At 41.7% G+C, this 14,717-nt stretch overlaps 1 protein-coding gene across 1 annotated transcript in view; it reads right to left on the reverse strand.

Moving 5' to 3' along the window:
* Nucleotides 1–11,355, reverse strand: part of FRMD4B (FERM domain containing 4B) — a 122,827-nt gene extending 111,472 nt beyond the window's left edge. The window contains exons 1-3 of the mRNA XM_077770613.1: nt 11,309–11,355; nt 6,789–6,854; nt 4,448–4,542 (exon numbers count right to left, since the gene is read on the reverse strand). Coding sequence (XP_077626739.1) covers nt 4,448–4,542; nt 6,789–6,854 — 161 coding nt within the window. The 5' untranslated portion in view covers nt 11,309–11,355. The remainder of the gene's footprint in view (nt 1–4,447; nt 4,543–6,788; nt 6,855–11,308) is intronic.
* Between the last annotated feature and the right edge of the window lie 3,362 nt (nt 11,356–14,717).

The raw sequence follows: 14,717 nt of genomic DNA on the forward strand, positions 1-14,717 counted from the left end.
TGGTTTTTTGGGGGGGGGGGGGAGAAGGGAGTGCAGAAAAAACATACTTTCCAAAAATATTTACCAGACAAAGAAAAAGAGCTAGGCTTGTGACCAAGACATTCCAAAGAGACACCCTTAGACAGAAGCAATTTTCCAGACCTGTTCCCCAGAAAGGTGGAAATGGCCAAATCCCCCACCCTCCTCCCAAAGCCCTGCTCATACTTCTTCTGAAAATAAACACAGCTAGAGCCAGAAGACACCTTCCAAACTGGTCATAATTCAAAAATAGACTCTGCTGTCACTTGCAGGGGAGTACACAGAGGACAGTTTGGAGCCAGGTTTCTTGGAAAGGCTATAACCATCAACTACTGTCGCCAGAGGAGATAGCTGGAGGAGACGCTTGAGTGAGACTTTCCTCTCCCAGTAGAGGATTTAGAAAGAAATCCCAGAGCAGAAAGTGGGGGAGGGTGGCCCAAGGCATTAAAGGAAGTCATTTATATTATTCCTTTTCTTTCTGAGGAGAAAGTCTTATATCTGAATGCCTGATTTATGCACTGTTTGGTTTTGCTCACCTGAACTGGGAGCTTTTCCAGAAGCCTTCTATGTAGCCAGGATCCCCGTTTCCAGCCCACCACGAGCACTGTAGCCCGGGGAACTTGCAACACCAGTCATAAATCCTGTAATTCCACTGCACAGCACCCTGCAGTGGTGTAGCGGTGTTTCTCCCATCGACGCGACACACAGGGCCCACCTATGATCCTGTCCCTCTTATATCTTGCTCCACCATCAGGCCAGTCTCCTCACCACTGGGCCAGCGTATCATATATGTTACCATGCTCATGCGCTGGCCCACATAATGAGTCTTCCCCAGAATGTCATCTCCAATTCCTCTCCCTTCTACCCAAAGTCTACTTGCCCTGCTCTGTCCATTTGTAGTTATCCTCTTTTTAAAAAATTATTTATTTATTTTGAGAGAGAGAGAGTGTGCCTACAAATGGGGGAGGGGCAGAGAGAGAGAGAGGGATAGAGAGAATCCCAAGTGGGCACTGCACTATCAACATGGAGCCTGATATGGGGCTCGAACCCATGAACCATGAGATCATGACATGAGCCAAAATCAAGAGTCGGATGCCCGACTGAGTCACCCAGGTCACCCAGGCACCCCTATATTTATCCTCTTGTGTGAATTCCACTCTAATCCTCCTTTAACCTTCTCTGGACACTGAACTCACTGCCAGTACCAAAAATAGCACAATAGCTTCCTTTTAGTGAGTGCCTGTGGCTAGGGGTTGTGTATACCTGACCCGACTTAACAGTACATCATACTAGCACCCTTTACATGAGTCCTATGTAGTCTTTATTATATAGGTACTAGTACAATGCCCAATGTACTGATGAGAAAACTGGAGTGTCAGAGATGTTAAGTAACTGGCCTAAAATCACACAGCTACCACAATTCTAGGACATCTACTCCTTGCCTCCCTCTCAACCTTGAACTTGCACCACTTTCCTCCTTACTCTCTATATTCTAGTCACACTGGATTTTTTTTCTTTCTCAAAAATACAAAATAAAAGACCCCAAAAGTCCAGCTCAGTCTCACCTCAAGGTTTTCACACTGGCCTTTGTCTGGAGTGCCTTCCAACTTTTGGAGAACTGGATCTTGCTTTTTATTATGTGTCATCCCCTAGAGCCGTTCCTTGTCCACCCAATCTAAAACTGCCCCCCAACTTTTCTTGATCATGGCCTTGGTCATGTTCTTTCAAGCACTTACTGTTTCTAGTAATTGCTCCCTTATCTGTGTGTTTGTTCTGCTAGACCATACGGTTGCAATATAAGCTCCAGGAAAGCAAGCACGTTGTCTCTCCTGTGCACAGCTGAATCTCTGGAACCTACAACAGTGCCTGGCAATTGGTGAGCACTCAAGAAATATCTCTTGAATGAATAAATTACTCTTATTCGTGCTTTTGGTCTCTATTCTCTGTGACCTCTCTAAATTAGTGCTTACAGCGCTCACAGTTTAAGCATATTAACTTCGCTATTATGTATTTTAGGATTTATGCCATATTCTGTTTGCTATTATTGCGTTCACAATCACATACAACGTGTGTGTGTGCACACGCATGTGTGCATGTGTTTAATCACTGATTCACATGAACTAGCCTTGTCTTTCCAGTGAAGAGTGTGTGGTCAGTGGTTATCTGCACTTCCTACTTTATCCAGCAGAGGACTGATCATACAGGGTCTCAAATAGTTGTTGGGTGAACTGTTTAATTTTGATTCTGAGTGAGGTGAGTGATGTCTAGTTTACTTTCTTTCTGGTCTGTGCAACCTTATTCAGGAAGCGTCCTGGGCCTGGGATCAAAGTTTTCAGGTTTTTGTGTCTCCTAACAAGTGGTAGTCTGGTTTTGCCCAGCCCAAGTCCTGAGCCCGATGGCATTTCCTAAGGGGAGTGGGGTGGTTGGGGTGGGGGTGGGGCTCTAGGCTAGTGGCTCACCTAGGCTGGAAATAAGAAGCAAAGTATTAAAAAATGAGCCCCCCTTTTAAAAAATTTTTTTCAACGTTTTTTAAATTTATTTTTGATAGACAGAGAGCGAGCATGAGCAGAGGAAGGGCAGAGAGAGAGGGAGACACAGAATCTGAAGCAGGCTCCAGGCTCCAAGCTGTCAGCACAGAGTCCAATGCAGGGCTGGAACCCATGGACTGAGAGATCATGACTGGAGCTGAAGTTTAACATTTAACCTACTGAACCACCCAGGTGCCCCCAAATTAGTCCCTTCTTGTGATTACTTTCTGCCTAGTTAAACTTAAGAACTGAAGAAACATTTGAACTTGGAGAGTACAAGAAGAATGCTCATTGGTTGGCCAATATATTCTGTGTCTGGAATGCATTTTCTTGAATTTTAGTATTTGGGTTTTTTTAAAAATGTCTATTCATTTATTTGTATTGTAGTACTTATTTATTTTCTGACAAAATAATTTCCAGCAAAACGCAACGGATTTTGTCTCTGAAGCCTAAGCAATTTTTTCATCCTTATACACTTTTAAAATGGCATTACAGATGTTGAATGTTTTTATTTTTGAGAGAGGGAGACAGAGCACGAGTCGGGTAGGGGAAGAGAGAGAGACACACACACACAATCTGAAGCAGGCTCTAGGCTCTGAGCTATCAGCACAGAGCCCTATGCAGGGCTCAAACCCATGAACCACAATATCATGATCTGAGCCCAAGTCAGACACTTAGCTGACTGAGTCACCCAGGCTCCCCAAATTTTAATATTTGAAGAAATCTGGATATTTTTTCCACAAAGGATAAAAAATTCCTCTGAGGATGTATCAGGCTGCAAATAATGTAGGCAAACTGGACTGTCATAAAACACATACACACACATGCAAAAAAGATCAAATACATTGTTTTAGATGGAGTTTTAAATTCTTATGATAAAAAATTTTAATGTTTATTTTTGAGACAGAGAGAGGGACATACACACAGCACAAGTAGGGGAGAAGCAGAGAGAGGGGGGGATTTAGAATCTGAAGAAGGCTCTAGGCTCTGAGCTGTCAGCACAGAGCCCGACATGGGGCTCGAACTCAAGAACTGTGAGATCATGACCTGAGCTAAAGTCAGGTGCTTAACTGACTGAACAACCCAGGTGCCCCCAAATTCTTATGATTTTATTGTTATATATAGGTCTCATTTCATAAAGCATTTAATTGTTGATAAATATATATAACGTCCAACTTAGCATTAAAAATGTAAGTAAAAGAGAAAAAAGATAGTGAAGTGACATAAAATGAACCTACATAGAAGTGGAAAAGTTCATTCTGTATTAAAACTGTACAAATATTTTTCAGGTGGGCCACACATTTGTCTTTAAACTTTCTTGCCATCAACACCCAAAACATTAATTCTCATTTTAATATATGAGTGAAATAACAATCTAGTATTTCCTTTTTTAAAAATTTTTATGGTTATTATCTTGAGAGAGAGAAAGAGAGAGATGGAGCATGAACAGGGGAGGGGCAGAGAAAGAGGGAGAGAGAGAATCCCAAGCAGGCTTGTGCAGAGCCCTACGCGGAGCTCCTCTTGCGAACTGCTGAGATCATGACCTGAGCTGAAATCAAGAATCAGATGCTTAACCGACAGTTACCCAGACACCCCAACAATCCAGTGTTTATATCACAGATACATATCTACATCACAAAAAATGTGCAGATATACTATCAAAAATAACAACCTCATTACAAAACAAATTTCTAAAACACTTAGGACAACATCAATATTCCCTTTCTTCTCACTTTGCACTAATAGTCCTAGAAAAAAAATCCTGTATTAAACAATCTTTAACTAAGCAGAACATATTCTAATTCTTGAGACATTTCCCTCCAGCTTTTGGTAATTGTGAATGACGGTATGTAGGCAGTCCAAGTGAAAGGTAAAGAAATGAACATTACTAAAAGACTTACGTGTCGTCCGTAAATGTTATTCCAAAGTACTCCTTTTCTTTCAGGTTGAAATGTGAAGCCACAAGGTCCAGCAATTCTCTTGATAAAAGTTTGGGCTGTCAAAATAAAATGTGATCAGAAGCAATTTCGTTGCCTCACTCTCTTATTGCTACCACAGTTCTCTGCCCCAAATAGTTCAAAGCATCTTTTGTTTGTTTGTTTTTAAATATCTGCCCCCTTTCACTGCCTAGGTTAATCTATTATAGACAATTTTTCAAGAGATTGGGAAGGGGAAGAAATGGTAATAGAAACATCAATGAGATGGTCAGTTTCATGTATTTGCAATTCAGTTCAGTACTTTACTTTTTCCTCTAAGGGGACTATGTGTTTACTAACATGTTTACTAACATGATGATGTTTTAGAAAAATACTTTTTTTAAGTCATTTTGAATGTTTATTTTTATTTATTTTTGAGGGAGAGAGAACATAGGTGCACCAGCAGGGGAGGAGCAGAGAGAGAGAGTGAAAGAGAGTCTGAAGCAGGCTCTGTGCTGTAAGCATAGAGACCAACACGGAGTTCAGTCCCACAAACTGTGAGATCATGAACGGAGCCAAAATCAAGAGTTGAATGCTTACCCAACTGAGCCACCGAGGTGCCCCTCAAAAACTACTCTTTTATACATAGTATGGTGCTAGTGACCAAGACAAAGAATATCAAACACCTCACCACATGGACTGTAGGAATAATTTTGCTTGGTGGGTGCCAGTCAAAGAGGCCAAAGACCCACGGTTGTGGGTTGTGGGATTTCAGATAAAACTACTACTGCACTACTGATTCCCTTTTATTATGCTGAACTCTCTCTATCCATTATCTCATTTTGTCCTTATAATGAGCCTATGAGATAGGCATTCTTTTTTTTTTTTTTAAATGTTTTATTTATTTCTAAGAGAGAGGGAGAGACAGCGCGAGCAGGGGAGGGCCAGAGAGAGAGGGAGTCACAGACTGAAACAGGCTCCAGGCTCTGAGCTGGCAGTCAGCACAGAGCCCGACGCGGGGCTCGAACCCACGAACCGCGAGATCATGACCTAAGCGAAAGTCGGACGCTTAACCGACTAAGCCACCCAGGCGCCCCTGAGATAGGCATTCTTATTGCCCTTTTGTAGATGAGGGGGTCAAAGTCAAGAAAAACTAAGCACCTGGCCTGATGTTACAGTCAGTAGGGGCAGGGAATTGAACCCAGGTCTGATTCCAAAGCCTAAGCTTTTCATTTCTCTCTAGAGATGGAGCGGCCTTACCCCTTGTATGCATGATTGTCACCAGTGTTTGCTAAACACTTCGAAGAAGGATCTACTTGATGAACTTTTGAGAAGCACTGGGCCTGGTGGCAAGAAGCATGACTTGGAATCAGGGGGAACACCTAGGGTGACAGCGGACGCCTGATTTGCAGGGACAAGGGAAAAAAGGGTGATATGCAGGAGAGCATCTACAGGGACGTTTCTGAACTTAGAGCCAAACAGGTTAGGGCTCATTATGGTGGTTTGAGAGTTGGATGTTTGCTGTTGGGGAAGAAAGAATGGTCATGATTTTTTTAAAAAAAGAAGAAGAAAGAAAGAAACAGGCAGAAATCTGGACTACAAGGTCCACTCTGGCTAAACAGTGTTGACTATTCTCATTCTAACCGAAGCCTCTGCATAGTGGGTGAAAAACGAGCCTCAGGAGGGAGAATTTAGGTTTGGTCAAAGGAAAAAGTTCTGGCTATAGCAGCAGTGTGGCTAATCAGAAGGAATTTCCACAATTTTTTTAAGGTTCTTGGCCCACAGTGTCGAGTCAATAAAGAGAGAAGCATCGACAATTAAAATATCACCACACATATACTCTAAATATGTTACAAAGAGATTTGATTCATATATATAATCTAGCTTGATTTTAGCCATAATGCTTCGAGGGACAGTAAGCAGTCTCAATCCCGGTGCACAGCTGATGAAGCGGGGTATTTAACCCGGACACTGTGAGTGTGGCCGCAAAGTGGCAGGACACAGATCTGCAGCTCACAATCACCCTTTCAGGGAGGCATGATCGTGCCCAGTTTACCAACTGGGTTTGGAGGCGTAAAGCCACTTTCTGGGGTCACACAGCTACGGAGCGTCAGAGCTGAGACTGGAAACCAAGGGTCTCCAATCCATGTCCCCAGACTCTAATTACTCTTACAGGTGGACCAAGTCTGACTTAGAAGCTGTCGTGTTGCCCCTCTAACACTCCCAAGTCATTGGCACACACAAGTGAGAAGCCAGAACAGAGGCCAGGAGGCTCACAGAGGGTACCAGTCAGAAAAGGCTGTCTGTCGGGGTGGGCAACACCTACCTGAACCAGCAGCTCCAGTCTCCTATCATCCAGGAGGTGCACCTGGCAGTGCCTGCCTTCTGTCATCTGCGGGGACAAGACAGCAAGAGAGGCATCAGGGCCAGGGCACAAGCAACTCCTTGAACTCGATTTATAGTTTGTTTTACATGTGACGTGCTCAGCCTAAATATGGCTTCAGTTGAGTGAATCAACAGCCTTCCTCAAAAACAGACTTACGATGAGGCATTAGCTCTTGTGTTATTCAATCAATTAGTTAATTGACTCTTGGGTTTGAAAAAAAAGACTGAAACGCAAAGACAACTCAATATATTGAAAAAAATAATGTCCATATATCATACACAAAACTATACTCTGAAAAGTTGCTTTCTTTCCCAGAGGAAACTGCTGTATTTATCACTGAATCAATAATTTATTCTTCAAATGAAAATGCCTATATTCATTGATATATTTTAATAAATAGAATACATGCATAATTATAAAGGAAAAGATAATGTTAAGTTTAAAATTGAAAGTCTCCATCTTTGAAACATCGTTCCCCTTTATAGTATAGCACTGCCATGATTAGGAACAATTAAGAACAGTTAAGATACATAATTAACAACAATATACATCGTATAAATTTCCAACTATATTTATATTTTTGTCACTTATAATTGCAATACTTTGTAACATATTTAAACAACGCATAGAATACAAAGATCTCCCTTTCCTAACTCATACTCCAAATCATTTTACCTGTAGAAATCGCCACCCTGTCAGTTTGAGGAGACTCCATACAGACTGTTTTTACATGTATGTTCACATATAGATGAGTACATATTTTAAAAAATTCATAGTAAATGGTTTGCTTTGCAATGTTGTTATATTGGACATATTGTTTTGCAAATGAAGCGAGTATTCTTAATATTTGTGTGTCTGTTTGTGTGTAAATAACTATCTAGAAATTTGATATATGATTCTGTGTGTGCAGCCTGTGTATGTGATTTTATATGTGTATACAAGCACATGTATATGATATTTTATATATATATATATATATATATAAATGTTTTTTTCTTTTTCAACTCAAGTGAAACTAAGGGTGCTCTTTCCAGTGTCAACACATACAGACCAACTGCATTCTTTCTAAATGTTCTGTAGTATCAAATAATTGTGTGGACATATAATAATTCAATGAGTCTCCTGCTGAGAAACACTTAGATAGCTTCCAGTCTATTGGAAGCCATGTCACAGTGAACTATATCTATCCAACTTTGCCCACACCTGAGGAACTTCTGGGTCACTTTTAAAAAGCACGAGCAGCATTTTATCTCTCAGCTTTTGCACCAAACTATAAGACCTGGAAACTCAGATATATATAAATGCAATTTAAAAAGAAAATTTAAAAAGAAATTAAGCACCAACTATATACTTAACATTGTTCTAGGTGTCTTATAGATATCATCTTTGAGCTCACAGTCATCCTGTGGGATGGGTGTTACTAACTCCAGATTAATAGATGAGGAAATTGAGGCTCAGAGTGGGATATGTTTTCAGTGGGAAAAATACTGATTATTGCACTTACATTTTTGATTAAACTGGTTAAGCTCAGTTGGTTAGATTATGGTTCTATGGAGAGGTGCCCTATAGAAACCACTTAAGTAGTGCTTAGAGGTAAAGTGGGCAAGCTTTACTTGCCCCATGGCCCCTGATTATGCCCTTAACTCTGCAAAGCCAAAGTCAAATATACACTTCGGTGGCAAGGAGAAAAAGGAATTAATATTTATTTGTTCCAGATGCTATGTTGGGTACTTTATGTATATTATTTCATTAAAGCTCCACAAAAATCTATTCTATAACTACATCCCCATTTTACAGACAAGGAAACTGAGGTACAGAGTTACCTGAGCGAGAAAAACGCCAGGTGAAGATTTAAAATAAGGTCTAACTGAACAACAACGTCATCTTTTTTAATACTCTCCTATACAACGGGAAGAAAGAAATAAATGTGTCACTTCAAATCACTTTACTTCTTTCGTAAAACCCACACAAACCAGCCCCAGAAACATGTATTATGGAAAGAGAAAATCAAACACTCAAAAGATCAACTGATACCACATGAATCCATGAAGGAATATGTCAAAACTCATAAAATATTTCAAGTTATTCTGTTGTCTCATAATCCAAATGATTTTTACTTCCTGATTTTAAAAAGGCATCTTTTTTCCTTTCCATCGTAACTTTGCTCAGAGTAGTCAATTCTCCTTCTGTCAACATATAATTCTATCCTAGAGAATTAAATAGTAAACATTTTTGTCCCCTGTGTGTCTGTCTGCCCATCTCACGACAAACACAGGCAGCGGTGGCCATGTTTGTACAACTTGGTCCCACCCCTTCAGCTTCAGACTTCAGCTGATTGGACCAGGGAACAGACACCTGACTCAAGCTGGGCCAATCAGAACCTCAGTCCAGAGAATCTGGAATTCGGTCTGCGAGCAGTAGAGAGTGGTTGCTGTAGCGGCAGCTACTGTCTGCTGCGTGTGCACCAAAAGGAAAGCGACCTGCAGAGAGAATGAAGAAGACAGGCAGCTGGAAGGGAACAAGGGAAATCATGCAATCTGGAAGGGAAAGCTCGAGAGAGTTGCTGTCCGGGTTCCTAATGTCTTTCTAGTCACTTGTAGTCATTTCTCCTGGTTCAGGTGAATTCTTGCTCTTGAGTTCCGTGAAACGCCCCCGTATTCCTTTAACAAGTCCACTTTTTTTTTCTTACTGAAACAAACTTGAGTCAGATTCTGCTTTTTGCGACTGAAAGCATCTTCCTAAGATACCACAGATATCTACACCTAAATCAGAACAAAAGGTTTTCAAGGGATAGACTACCCATGATGTCATTAATATAGGAAAGTCATCCACTTACAATAACTGATCAACAAATACAACAGCCAAGAGAAAGGCTGACATTTGGGGGGGGGGGGGGGGCGGNAGCTGGAAGAGGGTGGTGCAGATGAACCAGAGAGGGATACATGCTACGGTTTTATGCCCACACTGGCACATTTGTGTTCAGTATTCACCGTGCCTTTCCTCTGTGGGAGGCTGGCTCCTCCTAGGGGCCAGAGTTCTGCTTTGATCATCCCTAACCTTTAGAAAGGCCTGCCCTTGTCATATGCTTAAACCGGAGGTTGAAAGGTGGTGGATATATATATATATATTTTTTTTGTCAGAACAATGCTTCTGAATAAATCTTAGTTGATGATATTAGAAATCAGAAGATGCCACTTAAGAAAAATGTAGATGGTATGATTTGGGAACACTGGGCTGGACGTCGTCCATGGCAACATTTGGCCAGGGTGGGGCAGGGCTGCTCCCTCTTTAGATGGGGTTTGTGGTCTCTGCATCAACCACATTTATTTTCTGCCAGGTTCTTGGGAGTCCTGTCATGAGAATAAGCAAACCCCTATTTAAGTTCACATGGTCCCAGGGAAGAGACAAAACAACGTCAAATGAGGCCTGCTGTGCACCAGGCCAAGTGCTTGACACTTGACCTTCATTAACAAAGTATTTCAACTACTATGCAAGCCTATGAAAGGGGCATCCTCATTTTGTTTTGCATTGTTTTGTTTTGCGGGGACATCCTCAATTTAAGCACCAGGAAACCAAGGCCTGAGAAATGATGTGACTTGCACAAGCATTCTAAGCCAGACTTGGGCTCAAAATCATATTTTATCTCTTACCAGCTGTGTTACCTTGGAGAAGGTACTTAACCTTTCTGAGTCTCATAAGCAATGTCCTGGTAGCTTTCAATCTGACATCCTTGAGAGTGAAATTAACCATTTTCACAAAGACAATTATTATACTCCTTATTTGCTTAACATTTAACAAACAGCTAATAAACCTTCCTATAATTCATTTATTCATTTTTTAATTAAAAATTATTTTTTAATTTAGGGAGAGACAGAGAGCATGAGTAAGGGGCATAGGGGCAGAGAGAGAGGGAGAGAAAGAATTCCAAGCAGGCTTTGTGCTATCAGCGAGGAGCCCAATGCAGAGCTCAATCCCATGAACCCAGAACCCTGAGATCATGACCTAAGCTGAAATCAAGAGCCAGATGCTTAACTGGCTGAGCCACCCAGGTGCCCCTAAACATTTTTAAGTTTATTTATTTGAGAGAAAGAGAGAGAGAGAGAGAGAGAGAGGGAGAATCCTAAGCAGGTTCCACACTGTCAGCACAGAGAGCAATGCAGGGTTTGAACTCATGAACTATGAGATCATGACTGAGCCGAAACCAAGAGTCAGATACTTAATCTGCGGAGCTACCCCAGGCGTTCCCAGAACTCCATAGAGACCATCCAAACATTCTCAGCTTTGACCCCTCCCCAGTGGCAGCAATGCCTCACATGGAATAAAAAACATTTAAAAATCATCTCTTTGGAAAGTTTCACTTACCACCCACACAGACTTGATACCCTTCCTGCCACTTCCTCTTCCATTCAACCCCAGGAAGGTGGAGATTAAAATCATACGTATTGGATTAAAATTCCCACCTCTGTCTGTGGCTGCCCTGTATTTGCTCCCCAGTTCACGGTGGAGGGGCTCCTCGGACACTAAGCGCTGGGTGCTGGTGGAAGGACCTTGTCCATCTGGTCACTGGTCAAATGAGGAAGAGCAGAAGGAAGTGAAAATTGGCCACATGCCAGACTTCTAGCTTCGAGGCGTGCCCTGATGCCCTGACCTATAGCCGACACTGGGGTTCAAGTCTCTGTGAAAACACCCCACCCCAGCCCCCAATACCACTACCTGATTTAGGAGAGGGGAGAGGAGGAAGACTTGGTAAGAAATCCAAAGGCAGGTCCAGACAGGGCAGTGTGGGACCATTCCTAACAACTAGGGGCAGCTCATAAAGCGATAGGAAACCACAACTTCAGAAAACACCAGAACCTCAGCCTTCCTTGGGTTTTGCTTTAGTAGTTCTTTGGAATAAGGAGATATGAAAGCTTGGTAATGGACGTGGCAAACTGCTTTTCTTTTTCTTTCTTCTTCTCTCTTGCTCTTTCGACCTTTTCTGAAAGCCTAGCCTGCAAGGGTCTACCTCATAAAAATGACTCCTCAGGATTTTTTGTGGGGTGGCCCACCTGAAGTCTAATTCACCATCATCCCTTCCTTGGATATGTGCAAAGCCAGCTGTTTAACCAGGTTCCATGCTTTTATTTGAGTCCTGTAAAGGTCTAAACGCCTCTAAAATACAGATGAAATCCTTTCACTTTCTTGCTTAAAAGTGACCAACCTCCTTACCTTGTCAACAATGTCCACATAACCAAACCCCTGCCCTTTCTAATTTTATTTCCAAGCCATCTGCCTTTGCACTAACATACCATCCACACTGGCCTTCTTTTCTTCTTCAAAATACAGGTTGTTCCTCCTTTGAAATTTTACATATGCTGTTCATTCTGGAATGCCCTTCCCTGGGTCTGCATGATTAGGTCCTTTCACATCTTTCAGATCTTAAATCAATAGCCACTGCTTCTAAGAGGCCTTTCCTCAAAATAAAGTGGAGACTGGATATTCTCTCTCAAGCTGCTTTATTTTCTTAGAGCTAATATCTTCTGTTCATTTTATTTTTATCTGTCATTATCTTTCTTTTTTTAAGTTTATTTATGTATTTTGAGAGAGAGAGAGAGTAGGGGGAGGGACTCAGAGAGAAGGAGGGAGAGAATCCCAGGCAGCCTCCTCACTGTCAGCAAGGAGGTTGGCGTGGGGCTCAAACTCACGAACTGTGAGATCATGACCTGAGCCAAAATTAAGAATCGGGTGCCTAGCCCACTTAGCCACCCAGGCGTCCCTCTGTCTTTACTTTTCACCATCAGAATGTTACATTTCATGGCAGAGACCTTGACAGATTTCTTCACTACTGTATCCCCAGAGCCTAGAATAGTGTCTGACCCAGAGCAAGAATGTGGTCGATAGACATCTGAGCGAAGGAAAGCCTTTACTGCTCAAAACCCAGACACAGTTAATAATGAATAAGTTCACAAATGATTTAAATTTACATAGCATAATGTAAAGTGAGGATGTTCCAAAAACACTTCCCAAGCCTTGGCCCAGACAGACTCATACATAACAAACAAGCTTTCTACCCTGAAAACAAGGTGTGCTATTAAACTCTTCATCAGATGAGATATTCTGGAAGAAATGGAGCAAGGTAGAAGGGCGTATCTAGGATGTTCTTACTTTGGGATCTATTGAGAGGATGGAGTTTTATATTTCGCCCAAATGATGTCAACCCTAGCTGAACAGGGGCTCCTTTATATCATCTCTGGGTGTTGACTGAACATGAGCTATTGACACTCCCGTTCAGAGAATGGCCTAGACTGACACAGATGTCTCCATGCGGAGTCAGCTGTGGTTTTCCTTCGAGCTCTTTCAAGATGGTGCCTACCCTCCCAATGAGCAATCATTGGGGACCTCTTTTACCAATATCTGTGAACGATTCTCCGAGCTTCTATAACCACTCACGATGTCATGTGAGTGCACATGCAAGTATCTTCTTTCAACCGACTTACATCCCTATGAGGTAAAAAGTTTTACCATTTAGATTTTGTAGATGGCAGAACTGAAGGGCAGAGAGGTTAGGTAGCGTGTCTTGGGTCCTGTTACTATGCACTGGAGTGGAATCTCAGGCTCCATTAGTTGCACAGAAGCAGGACTCTTGTGTGTCTCTTGCAGGTTCACTGGGAGTAAAGGACAAAAAAGAGACAGAGAGAGAGAGGCAGGTGGCATAGAAGAAGCAAAGGGAGAAAGAAAAATTGGCTGGGTGGGGAGAATGATAAAGAAGAGGAGAATTCAGTTTTCCAAAGACAAAACTGAATAATTGAGTAATCTTAGATTGTTAACAATGTTAACAGTGATTAATGGCCATTGACCCCGTGCCTGGCACTGATCGGAGCCCTTTCTTTTATGTACATGCGCTGTTTAAATTCATTTTCAATTATTATCTTATATTGTATTGTATTGTATTGTATTGTATTACATTATCCTATACTATATTATACTGTATTATGTTATATCTTGTCTAATCCTAATTATATTGTATTATATTACATTATACTATACTATATTATACTATATTGAATTATATCTTGTCTAATCCTAATTGTCTTCAATTATTTTATTTTATTTTATCTTATCTGATCTTAATTATTTTTAGTAATCTCTATTCCCAATGTGGGGCTCGAACTCATGATCCAAGATTAAGAATTAAATCGATGCTCCACCGACTGAACCTGCCAGGTGCCCCTAAATTCATTTTCACAACAAGCCTGTGAGGCAGATTCCAACACTAGCTTCATTCCATGAATGAGAAGAATCGAGGCTCTGAGAAGGTAAATGACTGACTCCACTCCACAAGGTCACAGAGCTGGGAGGAGGTGGAGAAAGGTGGAAACACAGGCATTCAGACTGGAGAATTTGTGACCTTCACTGCTATATTACTTCTACGATAAGGTAATATAGCATCTAATAGGTCTTCTACGTTAAAAGACGTAGCTGAGGCATTTAACGATCATCTTGACCACCAAGTAAAACACTGTTCTGGATAAGCCCCATCTACACTCACCAAACCAGAGTTTCTGGGTTCAGGTCACTATGTGGCAACCAAAGCCAGAGGAGGGGCAAGGGTTTTGCAATATCGTTCCTTGGCTACCACCTGGCCCTGCACTGGAAAAAAAAAATATGGGCTGCTGCTAAAAACAGCGTCTATGTGTTTGTTATTGATTTTCACTGAACATCAGGATGGAATTCATCCCCTCCCCACCGCCCTGCTTGGGCTGCTGGCTCTGTTATGCTGATGCGAACACTTTGGGTGCCAGATGACATTTATCAATGACATGTATCCTTTACCTGGGTCTGGCTCCACAACACTCTGGGCTTAAGATACAGTGTAGGTCTGAAACAGGT

This window comes from Crocuta crocuta, unplaced genomic scaffold (genome assembly GCF_008692635.1).
Source record: "Crocuta crocuta isolate KB4526 unplaced genomic scaffold, BGI_CrCroc_1.0 scaffold126, whole genome shotgun sequence".
Taxonomy (NCBI): domain Eukaryota; kingdom Metazoa; phylum Chordata; class Mammalia; order Carnivora; family Hyaenidae; genus Crocuta; species Crocuta crocuta.